We start from the raw sequence: 18,162 nt of genomic DNA on the forward strand, positions 1-18,162 counted from the left end.
CTACCAATGTTAAGGCAGTCAAAAGCTTTCTGGGGCATGCAGGATTCTACAGAAGGTTTATAAAGGATTTTTCAAAAATTGCCAAACCTTTGAGTAATCTGCTAGCTGCTGACACTCCATTTATTTTTGATAATGAGTGTCTGCAAGCGTTTGAAACTCTGAAAGCTAAGCTGGTCACAGCACCAGTCATCTCTGCACCAGACTGGACATTACCATTTGAACTAATGTGTGATGCCAGTGACCATGCCATTGGTGCAGTACTGGGACAAAGGCATGGTAAGCTTCTGCACGTCATTTATTATGGCAGCCGTATTCTAAATGATGCACAGAAGAACTACACAACCACAGAAAAGGAGTTACTTGCAGTGGTTTATGCCCTTGACAAGTTCAGATCTTATTTAGTAGGATCAAAAGTGATTGTGTACACTGACCATGCTGCTCTTAAATATCTATTCACAAAGCAGGATTCAAAACCCAGGCTCATAAGATGGGTGTTGCTTCTGCAGGAGTTTGATATAGAAATAAGAGACAGAAAAGGGACAGAGAATCAAGTAGCTGATCACCTGTCCCGGATAGAACCAGTAGCAGGAGCATCTCTCCCTCCTACTGAGATCTCTGAAGCCTTTCCAGATGAGCAATTATTTGCTATTCAGGAAGCTCCGTGGCTTGCAGACAGTGCAAATTATAAGACTCAAAGTTCTCCTTCTGTAACCATGGAGTGGAAGCATGAAGAGCTTCTCTCAAAACAGAGTCAAACAGAGCCCCCACAGTCAAACTCTAAGTTTGGTGTTGGGAGGCCACCACCAACTTCTAAGTTTGATGTTGAACCCCCACATTCAAACTCTAAGTTTGGTGTTGGGAGGTTCCAACATTGCTCTGAACATCTGTGAGGCTCCATGAGAGCCCACTGTCAAGCTACTGACATTAAAGAAGCACTTGTTGGGAGGCAACCCAATGTTATATTTATTATTTTCCTTTGTTATTTTATGTTTTCTATAGGTGAATGATCATGGGAAGTCACAAATTCAATTGAAAAAGCAGAAACAGAATGAAAAACAGAAAGAAAAACAGCACACCCTGGAGAAAAACCTTGCTGGCATTTAAACGCCAGTAAAGGCAGCAAATGGGCGTTTAACGCCCAGTCTGGCACCATTCTGGGCGTTTAACGCCAGAAAAGGGCACCAGACTGGCGTTAAACACCAGGAATAGGCACCAAGCTGGCGTTAAACGCCAGAAATGGGCACCAGCCCGGCGTTTAACGCCAGGATTGGTAGTAGGAGCATTTTTGCTCGCCACTTGGTGCAGGGATGAATTATCCTTGACACTTCAGGATCTGTGGACCCCACAGGATCCCCACCTACCCCACCACTCTCTCTCTTCTTTCTTCTTTTGCTCGAGGACGAGCAAACCTTCTAAGTTTGGTGTGGTAAAAGCGTTGCTTTTTGTTTCTTCATAACCATTTATGGCACCTAAGGCCGGAGAAACCTCTAGAAAGAGGAAAGGGAAGGCAAAAGCTTCCACTTCCGAGCCATGGGAGATGGAGAGATTCATCTCAAGGGATGCACTTTTCTCCACAAAACTATTGGGAGCAAATCAACACCTCCCTAGGAGAATTGAGTTCCAACATGGGACAACTAAGGGTGGAGCACCAAGAACATTCCATCCTCCTCCATGAAATTAAAGAAGATCAAAGAATCATGAGAGAGGAGCAACAAAGACAAGGAAGAGACATTGAGGAGCTCAAGCACTCCATAAGACCTTCAAGAGGAAGAACAAGCAGCCATCACTAAGGTGGACCCGTTCTTTAATCTCCTTGTTCTTTATTTTTCTGTTTTTCGAAAATTATGCTTTATGTTTATCCATATTTGTGTCTTATGATCATTAGTGTCTATGCCTTAAAGTTATGAATGTCCTATGAATCCATCACCTTTCTTAAATAAACAAATGTTCTTAATTGAAAAAGAAAAGAATTGCATGAATTTTGAATTTTATAACAGTTTAATTATTTTGATGTGGTGGCAACACTTTTGTTTTCTGAATGTATGCTTAAACAGTGCATATGTCTTTTGAATTTGTGGTTCATGAATGTTGGCTCTTGAAAGAATGATGAAAAAGGAGACATGTTACTGAGGATCTGAAAAATCATAAAAATGATTCTTGAAGCAAGAAAAAGCAGTGAATACAAAAAAAAAAAGAGAAAAACGAAAAAAAACGAAAAAGAAAGAAAAAGAAAGAAATAAAGTTGTGATCCAAGGCAAAAAGAGTGTGCTTAAGAACCCTGGACACCTCTAATTGGGGACTCTAGCAAAGCTGAGTCACAATCTGAAAAGGTTCACCCAATTATGTGTCTGTGGCATGTATGTATCCGGTGGTAATACTGGAAGACAGAGTGCTTTGGGCCACGGCCAAGACTCAATAAGTAGCTGTGTTCAAGAATCATCATACTTAACTAGGAGAATCAATAACACTATCTGGATTCTGAGTTCCTAAAGAAGCCAATCATTCTGAATTTCAAAGGATAAAGTGAGATGCCAAAACTATTCAGAGGCAAAAAGTTAAAAGTCCCGCTCATCTAATTGATACTGATCTTCATAGATGTTTTTGGAATTCATTGCACATTTCTCTTCTTTTTATCTTATTTGACTTTCAGTTGTTTGGGGACAAGCAACAATTTAAGTTTGGTGTTGTGATGAGCGGATAATTTGTACGCTTTTTGGCATTGTTTTTAGTATGTTTTTAGTAGTTTGAGTTGAGTTTTTAGTATATTTTTATTAGTTTTTAGTTAAAATTCACTTTTCTGGACTTTACTATGAGTTTGTGTGTTTTTCTGTGATTTCAGGTATTTTCTGGCTGAAATTGAGGGACCTGAGCAAAAATCTGATCCAGAGACTGAAAAGGACTGCAGATGCTGTTGGATTCTGACCTCCCTGCACTCGAAGTGGATTTTCTGGAGCTACAGAAGCCCAATTGGCGCGCTCTCAACGGCGTTGGAAAGTAGACATCCTGGGCTTTCCAGCAATATATGATAGTCCATACTTTGCCCGAGATTTGATGGCCCAAACCGGCGTTGCAAATCAGCTTCAGAAATCCCAGCGTTTAACGCTGGAACTGGCATAGGAATTGGAGTTAAACGCCCAAACTGGCATAAAAACTGGCGTTTAACTCCAGAAAGAGCCTCTACACGAAAATGCTTCAATGCTCAGCCCAAGAACACACCAAGTGGGCCCGGAAGTGGATTTTTCTGTCATTTACTCATTTCTGTAAACCTTAGGTTACTAGTTCACTATTAATAGGATCTTTTGACATTGTATCTGTACCTCATGACACTTTACACGTTTCTTTGTGTACTTCTTACAGCATGAGTCTCTAAACCCCATGGTTGGGGGTGAGGAGCTCTGCTGTGTCTTGATGGATTAATGCAATTACTACTGTTTCTTATTCAATCATGCTTGCTTCCATTCTAAGATACTACTTGTTCTTAAACCGGATGAATGTGATGATCCGTGACACTCATCATCATTCTCAACTATGAACGTGTGCCTGACAACCACCTCCGTTCTACCTTAGATTAAGTAGATATCTCTTGGATTCTTTAATCAGAATCTTCGTGGTATAAGCTAGAACTGATGGCGGCATTCAAAAGAATCCTGAAGGTCTAAACCTTGTCTGTGGTATTCTGAGTAAGATTCAATGATTGAATGACTGTGACGAGCTTCAAACTCCTGAAGGCGGGGCGTTAGTGACAGACGCAAAAGAATCACTGGATTCTATTCCGGCCTGATTGAGAACCGACAGATGGATAGCCGTGCCGTGACAGGGTGCGTTGAACATTTCCACTGAGAGGATGGGAGGTAGCCACTGACAACGGTGAAACCCTTGCATACAGCTTGCCATGGAAGGAGCCTTGCGTGTTTGAAGAAGAAGACAGTAGGAAAGCAGAGATTCAGAAGATGGAGCATCTCCAAAGCCTCAACCTGTTCTCCATTACTGCAAAACAAGTACTTATTTCATGTTCTTTTGCTTTTCACAATCAATCCTGATAATTGCTGATATCCTGACTAAGATTTACAAGATAACCATAGCTTGCTTCAAGCCGACAATCTCCGTGGGATCGACCCTTACTCACGTAAGGTATTACTTGGACGACCCAGTGCACTTGCTGGTTAGTTGTGCGGGATTGCAAAAGTGTGATTGCAATTTCGTGCACCAAGCACCTTGACACCTTTCCCATTCTGCCACCACGATACAAAAAACCAATTGGAAGACCTACAACCAAGAGAGACAAGAGAAATGATGGCCCTAAAGAGAAGAGTGAACCTCATAGAACAAAAAGGAGGATTGGAACTATTATCTGCAAATACTGCCTCCAGGTATGTAAGTCCAACTCTAGGTGAAATTATTTCAATTGTATAATTATTGATTCCTGTGATTCTTGTTGAATTTACGATGACTACTTTTTTCCTTAGGCTGGTCACAATAAGAGAAGTTGTAAGAAGAGAAAGGAAGCAATAGGTGAAAGAAGTTCTGCACTGCAAGTGTCTGTAAATGATAAGGATGAGGATATGCTGGCTGAAATGTACTGGGAGGAGAAATTAGAAGCTGCAAAAGCTGAACAAGAGGCAACTGAAGAGGGAAATGGAACTGCAACACCCCATGCTGCACAAGTAAGTGCATTGCATTATTCAACTCATTAATCTGTCTTGTATAGCTTGTCGCTCATCTGAATTGTTTGGTCTTTGGAATGCAACAAACTCAACCCATGCCGCCGCCACCAAGCACACAACCACAACCTTCAACAAACAATGCAACAACCAAAAAATAAGTTAAAAGGAGAAGTGTTAGGCGACCTCCTCCAACTGGACAAACACTGCAACCAAGCACACCATCTACCAACCATCCAACTACATCTCCTTCCACACATAACTCTCAAACTACACCTCATCCAGTGCAAGGTGCTAGTGTAAGGATAAGCACATGGTTCATGCAGTTCATATCCACACCTGGTGTTGTGACTCCAATTGATAGAGGCATCTCAAGTGAAGGAAAAAATGGTATCTCAAGCGGGAGGAGTAACTCGACCCCAATTTCGTAGACTAGTTATGGTTGCTTTTTGTTGTTTTTGGTATACTTTAGAGAGATACATAACTCTTGTATTTTGTTATGCATTTTCATGGTATGTCTAAGTGTAGACTTAGTTATGCTGGTTTTGAGGGTGTGATTTGAGTTGCCAATACTTGCCCTCTTTGGCTTATGTGACAATCATTGGAACCTGCAGCATCTATGTATATAAGTGTTCTCCAACTTATTATTAATTTTATCACTCTTGTAACATCACCTTGTTCTGAATTTGGAACAAATTCATATATTGAAAACCAAAACCATCTGGTTACTATGTTATAGATTTAGCTTATTATTGGATCCTTAAGAAGAAAAGAGAGATTCATGTCCATTTTCAATGGCATTATCTACAGATAAACGTTATCAAAATCATTTCAGATGGCAGCAACAAGTGCAAAGCATGCATGTCTACGTCAATGTATCAGAAATTAAAAAAAAACCAGAACAATGTAAGGAACACAATATATCATGCTAATATCAGGAACAAATTTCACTATCATGAACAAAGATCCCCAATTTAACATATCTTATAATTTCATCACCAAATACAACTCACAGAATAAACAAAATGCTACCCTCAACGCAACGGTTGAAAGCAACACTCTAATTCCCCTAATTTCGCCCCTAATTTCAACATTAAATGTCTATCTTTCTAGCCATCACTGAGGATGCTTACTGATTTTCCCCCACCGCAGTGACAGTCAATCAATCATCATGCCTTGCATAAGAATGCTCTGACTTTCTCTTGACTAAACATCTTGCTAGACGCTCCCATCCTTCTTCGAGTTCATCCACCCAAACAAAGTATTTGCACTCTTGTCTGAAAAAAAAAACAAAAAAAATGCACCCAAATGTAGACTAAAATTCAAAAATAAATTTCTCACCTCAACAACAACAGCGTCTGTCCCTTACCGACCATAGAGGACATCTATTGAACCATCTATTAGGGTTTATAATCGTGCCATACTCCATCAATGCAGCTTCCTTCCCATAGAAATATTTGTCGTCGAGCTTCTTCTCCTTCATCTTCTTCGAACTTGCAGAACTGCTGTGACTTCCATCATTTGCAGTAGATTTAATTTTGCGCGCAGACATTCCAGGGGTTACGAGATAATTTTTTCTAACCGGTGCACTTGAATTTCAATAATATTTGATTTTGGGGGTATGGTTCGAATTGGGAAAGATAAGTTGCTAGGGTTTTGATTTGATGCATAAGGCCCTTTCCACCTTCATATACAAACGTTCACTTCCACGTAGATAGGGCTTTTGGAGGGTTAGAGAGCCACGTAGGGTCGGATAACCACGAACCTAGTGCAAATCCAAGACAGGCTACTTTTGTCACACGAAAGAAATCTTGCGGGGATACAAGTTTAGTTTCGATCTAGTGTGGGTATATATGTCAGCGTTTTCATCTTTCATGGGTATAAATAGTCATTTATTCTTTCTCAAAATATAAAGAAATTTATAATATTTTTTATATATATTATAAAAATTACACTCATATAAATATAGTTAACTGTTCAAACAACCTTATTCATCACATCAAAAATGGAGCAAACATAAATAATTTCTCCAACAAACAAATAGAAAAAATCTATATGCCTTTCACACAAATAATTAGTATTCTCCGATCCTATAACTCTATCATATTAGTTCAAATTTTTTCTCCTAAATATGCAATAACTCACAAAATAATCTTTTTCTTCATAAATTAATTTCATTATAATTATTACATTGATTAAATATTTAAATAAAATTTTGGTAACATTGAAATTAATTAATTTAGAAAACATACATAAAGACAAGAAAATCTATTGCTCATTCCTCCAACTTCAAACTGAAGCAGTAGCAAAAACTGAAAAACATCAATAGCCCAAACAGCATCAGCAAAAACAACCTCTACTATAAATAACATTGTTAAAAATGTCACAAAATTCACAAAAATAGGGACAATCAAAATCAAGAAAAAACTCAATCAATTAGAAAAACTGAACTAATTGAATTAAGTGACTATTCACCAGAAACACAATAGTCGTCTTAGAATGGTGAACGGAGCTCCCACCAAAAAGAAATCAATGTCGAAAGATCACGGTGAGAGAGAGAGAAAGAGAGGTTCAAAAGAGAGAAGAGAGTGCCAAAACGGGAGAGGAAGAATAAAGAGTTGACGTTTTCATTCTGGTCTTTATTTTTATTGACGCCTCGAAAGTCTACATTTCTTAATCGTCGATTATCAACGGCCAAGCCGTTGGCGAAATAGAACAGGGCGATAATTTAAAATATTTTTATAAATAAAATAGCAGACGCCCATGACCATCGATAAGAATAATAGCGTTATAAAAAAAATAAATGAAATTATTAATTAATTTTGCTTATTTACCGACAGTTAACCTGTTAGTAAGTTAATTCGATAATTAAAAAATAAAATTATAAATAAAATAAATTTACTGACGCCTGGGCAGTCGGTAATATTTTTCCAAACAAAATTTTTTCTACAAAAGAAGTGTCGAATAAAGTTAGCGATAGAAGACCGTAAATAAATTTAGCAAAGGCTAAGTCGTTGTCATTGTCGTAATGATTTTGGTGCCATATGTTACCGACACTTATCGAAGGCCTAGCTGTCGATAAACTTTGTCCTCGAAAAAATATATTTTACTCAATTTAGCGACGACTTCATCCTTTAATTTATCGACGGTATGGCCATTGTAAACTTTTTGCCCTAACCAAGTATTGGTAGCACCATCATAGTAACTAGAATATCAATATAACTCTTAAAATTTTTTAATATTATAATTTTAAATGAGTCAAACAATTTTATAAAATTTATACTAAGTCTAACAATTTTACGATTTAAATTCTATTATGATGTCATCTTTTACATACTTAATTTACTTTTTTAATTTCATGTAAAATCTTAATTTTTTCTACTTTATCAGTATTTGAGAATAATGTCGTATTGTATACATATAAAAATCCTTGTTAATTTTCTCTCAAATTTTCGCTCACTAATTTTTATACAAAAACTTGTCATATTATAGCAAATATCTTAACCTCTAATGGAGATGGTAATAGAAACAAAAATATATTAACTTGTTCAACTTTTGTTTAAAAAAAATTATGTATACAATATCTTTGTAGTTCTATAATTAATTTATTTCATGTATTGATTAATTTACAATAATATATACATGCATGAGAAAAGCACCGTAATGTACTCTTCATATAGTGCCCCTTGGGTTTGTTTAGGTTCTGCTAGGGTTTCACTGCGCCGCTTCCATAGTTTCACATTTTTTGTATTTTCTTCGTTGAAGTCTTTTTCATCTTCTTCTACTTTCTTCTCTTAATTTCTTTTCTGTTTCTAATTCATCCCCACTTGGTTCCCTAATTTTTTTCCTCTCCCAAGTCATTCTTACGCTAGATTTCTTTTTCAATTCACTATGTTTTCTAATTCACTCATTCCATATATCTTTTATCTCTGGAATCATCAAATACCAATTCTGGTTTTCTCTATATCATGAGCAACAAATCAGATACTCAAAACTTGAAAAGAGAATAAAAAACCAAACCTGAAACAACTTGCCAAAAATTTTGTGATAGGTTTCAAATGGAGGAATGGAGGTAACGTTACTGAAGATATCTTAAAGAAAATTTGTCTCAATGATATTGTTTCTGATGCTATGACGGTGGGGGATGCCAGCCTTCAAGTGATACCCAAAGAAATATGAAACTGTTCTCGTGGAATTATCGGGGTTTAGGGAGACCCCTGACAATCCACAATCTTAAAAAAATTTGCAAATCCTACTCCCCCGAGGTTGATTTTATCTGTGAAACAAAAATCAATCTTGACAAGTTGAAGGAAAACTAAGATCTTGTGATTTTAAGGAATGGTTTATTATAGATCCATATGGATTATCTGGGGGTTTGGCAATGGCATAGAGGGATGGTTGTACTGTTCATATTTTACAGCATGGTAGATTCTTCTTTGCAGCATCAGTTTTGACAGCTGGTTCTAATGATTCCTGTAGTGTTCTAGGTGTTTATCTCAGTTCAAATGATCAACATAGAATGGCTCAGTTTGCTAAATTAAATTCAGTCATCCAATAGTTCGATGGTAAGGTTGTGTTAATGGGTGATTTTAATGTCATTTTTAATCAATTGGAGAAAGCAGGTGGGGGTGTTAAATCTCCTTCTTCTATTGAAACCTTTAACAGTTTTATTAATGATAATTCCCTGATTGATATTGGTATGGTCAAAAAACCATTCACTTGGTCGAATAGGCGGAGTGGTGATGAGTTGATACAGGAAAGACTGGATCGATTTCTGGTAGGAGTTGATTGGCAGCAACTCTATCCCAATGCATCGGTTTTTAGACTGTCAGAATTAGGATCAAATCACTCCCCTCTTCTCTTAGACTCTAATATGAGAATTGAGAGATCTAAACAGCGATTCAAATTCCAAGAAAGATGGTGTTCCAATGATGAAATAAGGCAGATTATTAGAGAGGTTTGGCACGAATAGATTGATGGTTCAGCCATGTATATCCTAGCTCAAAAAATAAAACATTGTCAGCATAAGATTGTCAGATGGCAGCAAGAACATAGATCTAATTCAAAGGTGGAGATTGATTTACTACAGTCTGAATTAGAGGAATTTCGTTTAGCAGGAATTTATGGAGGCGACATCATTTTAGAAATAGAGGACAAACTTGAGAAAGCATCACGAAATAAGGAATCTTATTGGAAAGATAAGTCCAAAGTCAAATGGCTCAAATCCGATGATTAAAATACAACTTTCTTCCATCAGAAATTTAGAAATCAAACCCGAAGAAATAAAATTTGGCAACTAACTGGCAGTGATGGTGAAGTGGCTACTTCAAATGCTGGTATTGCTTATATGGCTAAATCTTATTTCAAGGACATCTTCTCCTCCACTTGACATGAGAATCCTGAACCTTTGTTTACTGATTTTGAACCTAAGGTTACAGGTCACATGAACCGTGGACTTCAAAGACCAGTGACTATGGAAGAAGTAAAACGTGCAATATTTAGCATTCATCCTCAAAGTGCTCTAAGAGATGATGGTATGACAGCAAAATATTTTCAAAGCTTCTGGAACATACTTAGTGGTGATGTTTTCGAGCAGTTAAAAGCTTCTTTTCAGGGGGTAAAATTTTGAAGGGTTTTAACCACACTTAGATCTGTCTTATTTCCAAGATTTCTGATGCTAAAAATATGATTCAGGTAAGACCAATAAGCCTATCCTTAGTCTTTTACAAGATTATCTCTAAAGTACTTGTACATAGACTTTAGGGTATGATGAATAGACTAATCATCCCTATGCAGAGTGCTTTTATTAAAGGCAGATTAATCTTTGATAATATCCTTATTGCTCATGAGTGTACGCATTACTTGAAGAAAAAAAAGGGACTCGAAAATGAAATGGCGCTAAAATTAGATATGAGTAAGGCATATGATAGGGTGGAATGGCACTTTCTTTGGTTTATATTGGAGAAGTTTGGTTTTAACTCCCGGTGGATCATGTGGATTCAAGAATTAGTGACAACTGTTTCTTATTTTGTCATTGTGGAAGGACAACCCTATGGTTTCTTCAAACCAAGTAGAGGTATTCGACAAAGAGATCCTCTATCTCCCTATCTTTTTCTTTTTTGTGCAGATGGTCTCTCCTTCTTGCTACACAAGGCAAAACAAAACAGACTAATTCAGGGTCTTCAGATAAATAGGTGATGTCCTAAGGTCAACCATCTCCTCTTTGTTGATGATTTCATCTTATTCTGTAAGGCTAATCCTGAAGCATGTTCAAACATCATGCATTTATTGAATTCTTATGAAAGCATAAGTGGCCAAAGGGTAAATCTTAATAAATCTGCTATATTCTTTAAACACAACACTCCCTCCACTACTAGTATACTGCTGGCTAACTCTATGAATATTAATCATATTGGGGCCCAGGATAGATACCTTGGTTTGCCTTCTACAGTCTCTAAATCAAAAAAGACTTCTTTTAGTACGATCAAAGAGAAGGTTCGGAAAAGAATCCAAGGGTGGAAGCACAATCTTCTATCGTCGGGTAGTAGATAGGTATTGCTTAAAGCAGTGGGAGAAGCTATTCCTATTTATACATTGTCTTGCTTCAAGTTGCCTGATGTTTTAATTTCAGAAATTTATTCTCTACTTTCTCAGTTCTGGTGGGGACATAAAGGTTCTGAAAGGTGGATATCTTGGATTAGCTGAGACACTATGACTCGCCCACGAAGAGAAGGAGGCCTTGGATTTAAAGATCTCATAATCTAAAATCTGGCGCTTTTAGGCAAATAATTTTGGCAACTCATAACACAGCATACTTCCCTATTATCCAAAATCTTAAGAGGAAAATACTTTAGCAATGGTAATGCTATAACTGCAAAAATTGAAGTCTTACCTTCTTGGGGATGGAGGAGCATACTGGAAGGCCGAAAGATTGTTGAAAAAGGTCTTAACTGGACTATGGGTACTAGAGAGAATATCTGAACCTTTGAGGATCCTTGGCTACTTCTTCCGTATCCTTTAATGATTTCTGGCATGTCAAACATACAGGCTATTTCTGAGTTGGTTCCAAGAGTTAAAGACCTAATTACTAAAAATAGGAATTGGAATCAAAATCTCATTCAAGAATTATTTTTCCAAGACATTGCAGACAGGATTTTGTCAATTAAAATTTAGCAGAGTAGGAACAAATTGCAATGGGATTTGAACAAATCCAAGCAATATGATACAGTTTCAGGTTACAAAATTGGCTATTTATTTCACCATCCACCTCTGGAGCTTTGTCCTAATTATATACAGCAGAAAAAATCACGGATTGATCTATGGAAGTTGAACTTGCCTTACAAAATTAAGCTATATATCTGGAAAACTCTCCATGGTCGGCTTCTGTGCTTGCTCAGATTCACCACCGCATCCCATCTATATCGCTAATATACCCCTGCTGTCATGAAGCAATAGAAACAATCACTCATTGTTTGATCCATTGCTCTAAAATCAAAGAAGTATGGTCTCAGAGTTATCTTCGTGACTGTCTTCCCCCTCAGAGCCCTAACGACTTTTGGACATAGTGGACTGCATCAACAGAGATGCTTAACCCGCTGAAGAAGGATGACCGTAATCCTCAATTGCTTCCCATCATTTGCTGGAACTGCTGGAAAGCTCGCAACTAATTAATTTTTGAAGGTTCTACTTCAACGCCGTCTGCCACTCTAGCAAGCTCTGTCAAGTTGCTCCGTGAAATCCAAAGAACTCGCAGTTTAGATCCTCATCTTCATGAGGCAATCTCTTAGTTTCATTCAATTTGATTTATCATTCTTTCTTCTTTAAGTTTTTTTTCGTTTTTTGACCATGCACCATTGGATGAATATCTTCAGTGTATTGTTTTGGCAAATCTCTATTTTTTATTATGTTGTTCTGCTTTTGAACATCTTTATATTTTATTTTTCAATAATTACTAAAATATAACCTACTATCTTTGAAAAATAAATGAGAAAATCACCGTAATAAACTTTCATAGCTCTATGATAGAAAAACATTTTGATAAACTGAAAAGTAAAACAAGTATTTTAAAATTTGTTTTGAAACCTAGAATATGCCACCTTTGTGTGATCTTTTGCAGGCTATTTTGACCTTTTGCATTATGGTCTAATAATTTTGATAATAAATGTAACACTCTACCACACTAAGCTTTACGCTTAAGTCGTAAAACAGAGGTGGTGTGGTATTACGACCTCTAAAATAAAATGAGTACATTTAATAGCAGAAGAAAACCATAAACAGAAGTAGGAATAGAGTGCCAAAGATACAAAATAACAAGCTCCTAACTCAGTCTGTGAAGTCAAGACTAGCCGGAGAATATTTACACATATATACATACATATCCCAAAACCCAAAAGTACATATACACAATCCTGCCTCTCCACAAACCTCTAGGAAGATCAAAAGAACAAGTTATGCGGAGAGAACACCAAGTACATATATACACATCATAGCATAACAAAATAACCCTGTAACCACTCCGCTTCAAGAGTCCAGATGTCTAACGAGATGCCTCTCGACCTGCATCTCAAAAATAACAACATAGTATGGAATGAGAACCGGAGATTCTCAATATGGTAAAGGTGCCACACACATAATATATAAGGTCCTGGGAATGCCAGAGGTAATCCTAGAACGCCGACACTCAGATTATAGAGCTTAAAGTATTAAATAGGAGCTATAAAAGGTGATTTTCTAATAATATTTAAACCTAACTTAACCTTAAATCTAAGTTCCATACTGCCATTCCTCCATACCTCCAACTCCATCATGCATTTTCACAGACAGATAGACAGATAAAGGCAAGCACAAGAAGGTTACAGTTACTGCAGGTAACAAATACACATTTAACATGGCAAGTACATATAGGCACACCCAAATAAAGCACAAGCAGGTAATTCAAGTAATATGCATATGATGCATGCCTGTCCTATAGCTGATGAGGCTCATCTGTCATTTATCCAGCCAACCCGACAAGTCTAAATTGTACTTAGACTGTCCCCCGACGTGAATCCCCAAGAGTCTATGCATAGCTTTATCTCAAATAATCAATATTGCTCAACGGGGGTAACATTCCTGAGAATTTATATAGTGCCCGGTCACACTTACGTCGTAGGGTCAACAGAGTATCGAGTTTTTAACCTGGTACACGTGGTGGCAAGCCATGGCACTTAAACCAGAGAATCTCGTATCTCAGATCATTCAAATTCATAAGCCATATAAATAAATCAATTATAATTCATCAACATCCACATCATTCTCAATCGCATCTCATTCATCATCATACATTAATCATATTCAATCCTCATGCTTCATTGTCACACCTCCCATTCCGTCCATCAATAGTTCCATTTCAAAACATAATTTATTCTTTTCTAAATGAATCAAACTTAAAACATACTCATTTTCTTAATAACTCAAAATCAAACCATATAACCTTTGAATATAAATCTTTTTAAATAATCATATAAACAAAATCTCTAATTTTTATAAAATTTCGGCAGCATCTCCTCTAAAACTCGGACTTTGCTACCTTTTTCGGGTTCAAACCTGCTTTTTTTTTCATTTCAACATACCCTTCCTCATCATCATAACAATCACCACAATAAATCTACCTTAGATCAACAATTATACTCCTACAATATTCAAATCCAACAACCAAAATTCAACTAAGGATCATAGTTCACTAATCCTAGGCTTCTAACACAAAATACCTCATTATCACAACAACTTCCACAATAGTTATACCTCAAATCAATAATTTACCAAATCATTAGTTAATCAACAAGCACCAACCAACCATGTCCTTCAACAATAACATTCAACCATAATTCTCTTCAAATTAACATAACAACATTCACCATCCAAAATTAATAACTAATTATCCAATAAACTTCAACCAAATATATTCATCGACAAATTACTAAACATTAAACATACACCTGCATTCCAACTTATCCTATGGTCATCTAGCCTAAGTTTTCACAGAACATTATATATTAAATGCAGAAAACCTAAACCATACCTTGGCCGTCTCCACGTAACGACCAAAGCAAATTATTTAAAACCAAGGCAGCCCCTTCAAAATTCAACTAATCAGCTTCCTCCAAGTTCCAATATTCACAATTTCAAGCGCCAATTATTTATTCACAACATAATACACATTCATAACATATATATATCCAATTTAATACTCAAAGCTCAAATTTAATAAAATTAAACTAAAATTATCGTATCCTCACCTTACCCAAGCTTCACATAAGCAAGAGTGAACATTTTTCTCAAGCTAATTGGATCCTAAAACATCAGAAATCAAAGAAATTCAACCTTTCCATTGAAAATTCGAAAATTGGGGGAAAAGAGGGCTGAGAGTGATTAAACAAGTTACCAGTGAAATTGTTCTGGTAGAAATGTAGAGCTCGATACGGTAAACGCGTGTGGCCGCAAACGGTGCGGTGATTGGAGCTCAGACGGAGAAGTTACGGGGATCGGAATGTTACCATATGGGTTTCGGGAGCTTTCGTTCTCCCTAGAAGCGTTTCACACTACTGCTGCCAAATGAGGGAAAGGCACTGTTGGGTTCACTTAAAAGGGCTGGTCCAGTTGGACCGATAGCCCAGTTGGACCGATAGCCCGGTTCAGGTCCGATTCAACCGGTTCGGCCCATTCGGTCCAATCTTGGACCGTTTTCTTCGAAATTAGTGTCAAAATTCTCGTTTCGATGAGCTCTATCCTAATTTAATATAATTTTCACATTTCTAATCTTCCTTATTAAAAACTAATTTATTGACTAATTATCTACTAATTTAACCGGGGTTTACAATAAAAATATCTTATAATTCAAGAGGGGAAAATGCATGCATTATATGAGCGACCATTAGTTACTAAAAAATTTGGCATAAGTAGAAAAATGCTAGAAGAAACAAAATAATTATTATCTTCGTGACTGTCTTCCTCCTCAGAGCCCTAACGACTTTTGGACATAGTGGACTGCATCAACAGAGATGCTTAACCCGTTGAAAAATGCTGACTGTAATCCTCAATTGCTTGCCATCATTTGCTGGAACTGCTGAAAAGCTCGCAACCAGTTAATTTTTGAAGGTTCTACTTCAATACCGTCTGCCATTCTAGCAAGCTCTGTCAAGTTGCTCCATGAAATCCAAAGAACTCGCAGTTTAGATCCTCATTTTCATGAGGCAATCTCTTAGTTTCATTCAATTTGATTTATCATTCTTTCTTCTTTAAGATTTTTCTTCGTTTTTCGACCATGCACCATTGGATGAATATTTTTAGTGTATTATTTTGGCAAATCTCTATTTTTTATTATACTGTTCTGCTTTTGAATATCTTTATATTTTATTTTTCAATAATTAATAAAATATAACCTACTATCTTTGAAAAATAAATGAGAAAAGCACCGTAATAAACTATCATAGCTCTGTCATAGAAAAATATTTTGATAAACTGAAAAGTAAAACAATTATTTTAAAATTTATTTTTGAAACCTAGTATATGCCACCTTTGTGTGATCTTTTGCAGGCTATTTTGACCTTTTGCATTATGATCTAATAATTTTGATAATAAAAATATCTTATAATCCAAGAGGGGAAAAGGCATGCATTATATGAGTGACCATTAGTTACTAGGGGTGTAATCGGCTCCGTTCGGTTCAGTTTTGGACCGAAAATCAATCGAACCGACCTGATCGATTCTACAAAGAGGCCAACCATTCGGTTGGTTGCTGTTTGAACAACCGAACCGAACCAAATCGAACCAACAGTAGTTTGGTTCAGTCGGTTTTTTGGTTTTTTTAAACCTAATTATCAGAATTTAAAATGCCATAAAATGAAATTTAAAACCTTCAATAAACTAGAATAACAAGAGTATATCACATCCAAATCCAATACAAATTCAACTTAATTAAACATTTAACAAAGACAATTAAAAATGTCTAGCAAAACAACAAAAATAAACATAGTTTAAACCGAAACATTCACTTTAAAACAAATAAAAACCAAACAGCCACCATGTTTAATCTGAATCCACACCAGACTCATCCTCATCTTCTCCGGTTGGTGCAATTTCTACAAAAATAAAACAAGAAAATCAATATAGATTATAAAAATAATATAGATTATAAATTATAAACATAAACCATGAAAGGAACTACAAATTTCTTTTTTGCATACTTAATTCAAGTTTCTCAAACTCTTCAATAAGCTCTTCAAAATCAGTTGTCATTGGAGAAGCACGAAGCCAATTTTGTGTGCATATCGATGCCTCAACTGTCTTTGGAGTTAAAGAACTCCTATAGTTGTTAAGCACTCTTCCACCAGTGCTAAAAGCTTATTCTGAAGCAACAGTCGAGACCGGCATTGCTAAGACATCTCTAGCTATTTGGGATAAGATAGGATACTTGCTAGAATATTTACCTTCCACCAATTCAATATGTCAAAAGTATTTTGATCACGAGGCTTCTCTAAACCATCCATCAAATACAAATCCACCTCATTCTTGTTGATGATCTCATGAAAATGCACTTCCTTGAAAAAATCACCAGCCATGTCGCCATCAGGTACTCCCACATCTGATGCACCATCCATTGTTGCTGAAGTAAAAGATCTACCCCCATTATTTGCACTCACATAGCATTTAAACATGTTGGAGAAGGTCTCTTTCACTTTTGCACCCAAAAAATCAGCATCATCCTTATCATATAGCTTTTCAAAGCAAAAGTTCACAAACTTAAACTTGTATCTAGGATCAAGAACCACAGCAACAAAAATCATCATATTGATATTTTTTACGTTACCCCAGTACTTGTCATACTTAAACTTCATCCTCTCAGCCATACTCCCAAGTAATGGATCTCGACTACCACAAGAAGCCTTGAACATTCGCAAAATATTACAAAACTCATGAAAATATTGAGAAGAAGTCACAAGCAAACTACCAGACACACTCTTTGTAACATCATGAAAAATTTTCAAGAATTTCATAAAGTGTTTTGCATTGTCCCAATCAATATTCCTCGGAATACCACCTTGCATTAGAGCATATTCTTTATCTCTCTCCCCTAGCCTCTTGAACGCCTTTTGAAACTTCAAACCACTTTCAAGCATGGTGTATGTAGAATTCTATCTAGTGGGAACATCGAGTTGAACAGTACACTTGTCTTGTATCCTAGCTTCCTTTATGAAATTTTTGAACCTATTCATGCGACTAGGGGAAGCACGCACATATCTAATAGTATTTCTTATCTTGCTAATAGATTCATGCATCTCTTTCAATCCATCATTAACAACACGATTAAGAATATGTGCACAACACATAACATACAAATGCTCTCCTTTCAAAGGATGTAAATTCCAATCCTCCATTCTAGTTCTTAGATAAGATATTGCAGTATCATTAGAACTAGCATTATCAACAGTAATTGTGAACACTCTAGATATCCCCCACCCCA

General features: G+C 36.5%; 1 protein-coding gene across 1 annotated transcript; it reads right to left on the minus strand.

The window, feature by feature from the left end:
* Positions 1-16,727: 16,727 nt before the first annotated feature.
* LOC130975909 (zinc finger BED domain-containing protein RICESLEEPER 2-like) lies at positions 16,728-17,818 on the minus strand. The gene is made up of 3 exons (XM_057900629.1): positions 17,129-17,818; positions 16,886-16,985; positions 16,728-16,780 (listed from the first exon to the last, which is right to left on the minus strand). The coding sequence occupies exons 1-3, from the start codon at positions 17,816-17,818 to the stop codon at positions 16,728-16,730; spliced, it is 843 nt and encodes a 280-aa protein (XP_057756612.1).
* Between the last annotated feature and the right edge of the window lie 344 nt (positions 17,819-18,162).

Source organism: Arachis stenosperma, chromosome 1, assembly GCF_014773155.1.
Source record: "Arachis stenosperma cultivar V10309 chromosome 1, arast.V10309.gnm1.PFL2, whole genome shotgun sequence".
NCBI lineage: Eukaryota > Viridiplantae > Streptophyta > Magnoliopsida > Fabales > Fabaceae > Arachis > Arachis stenosperma.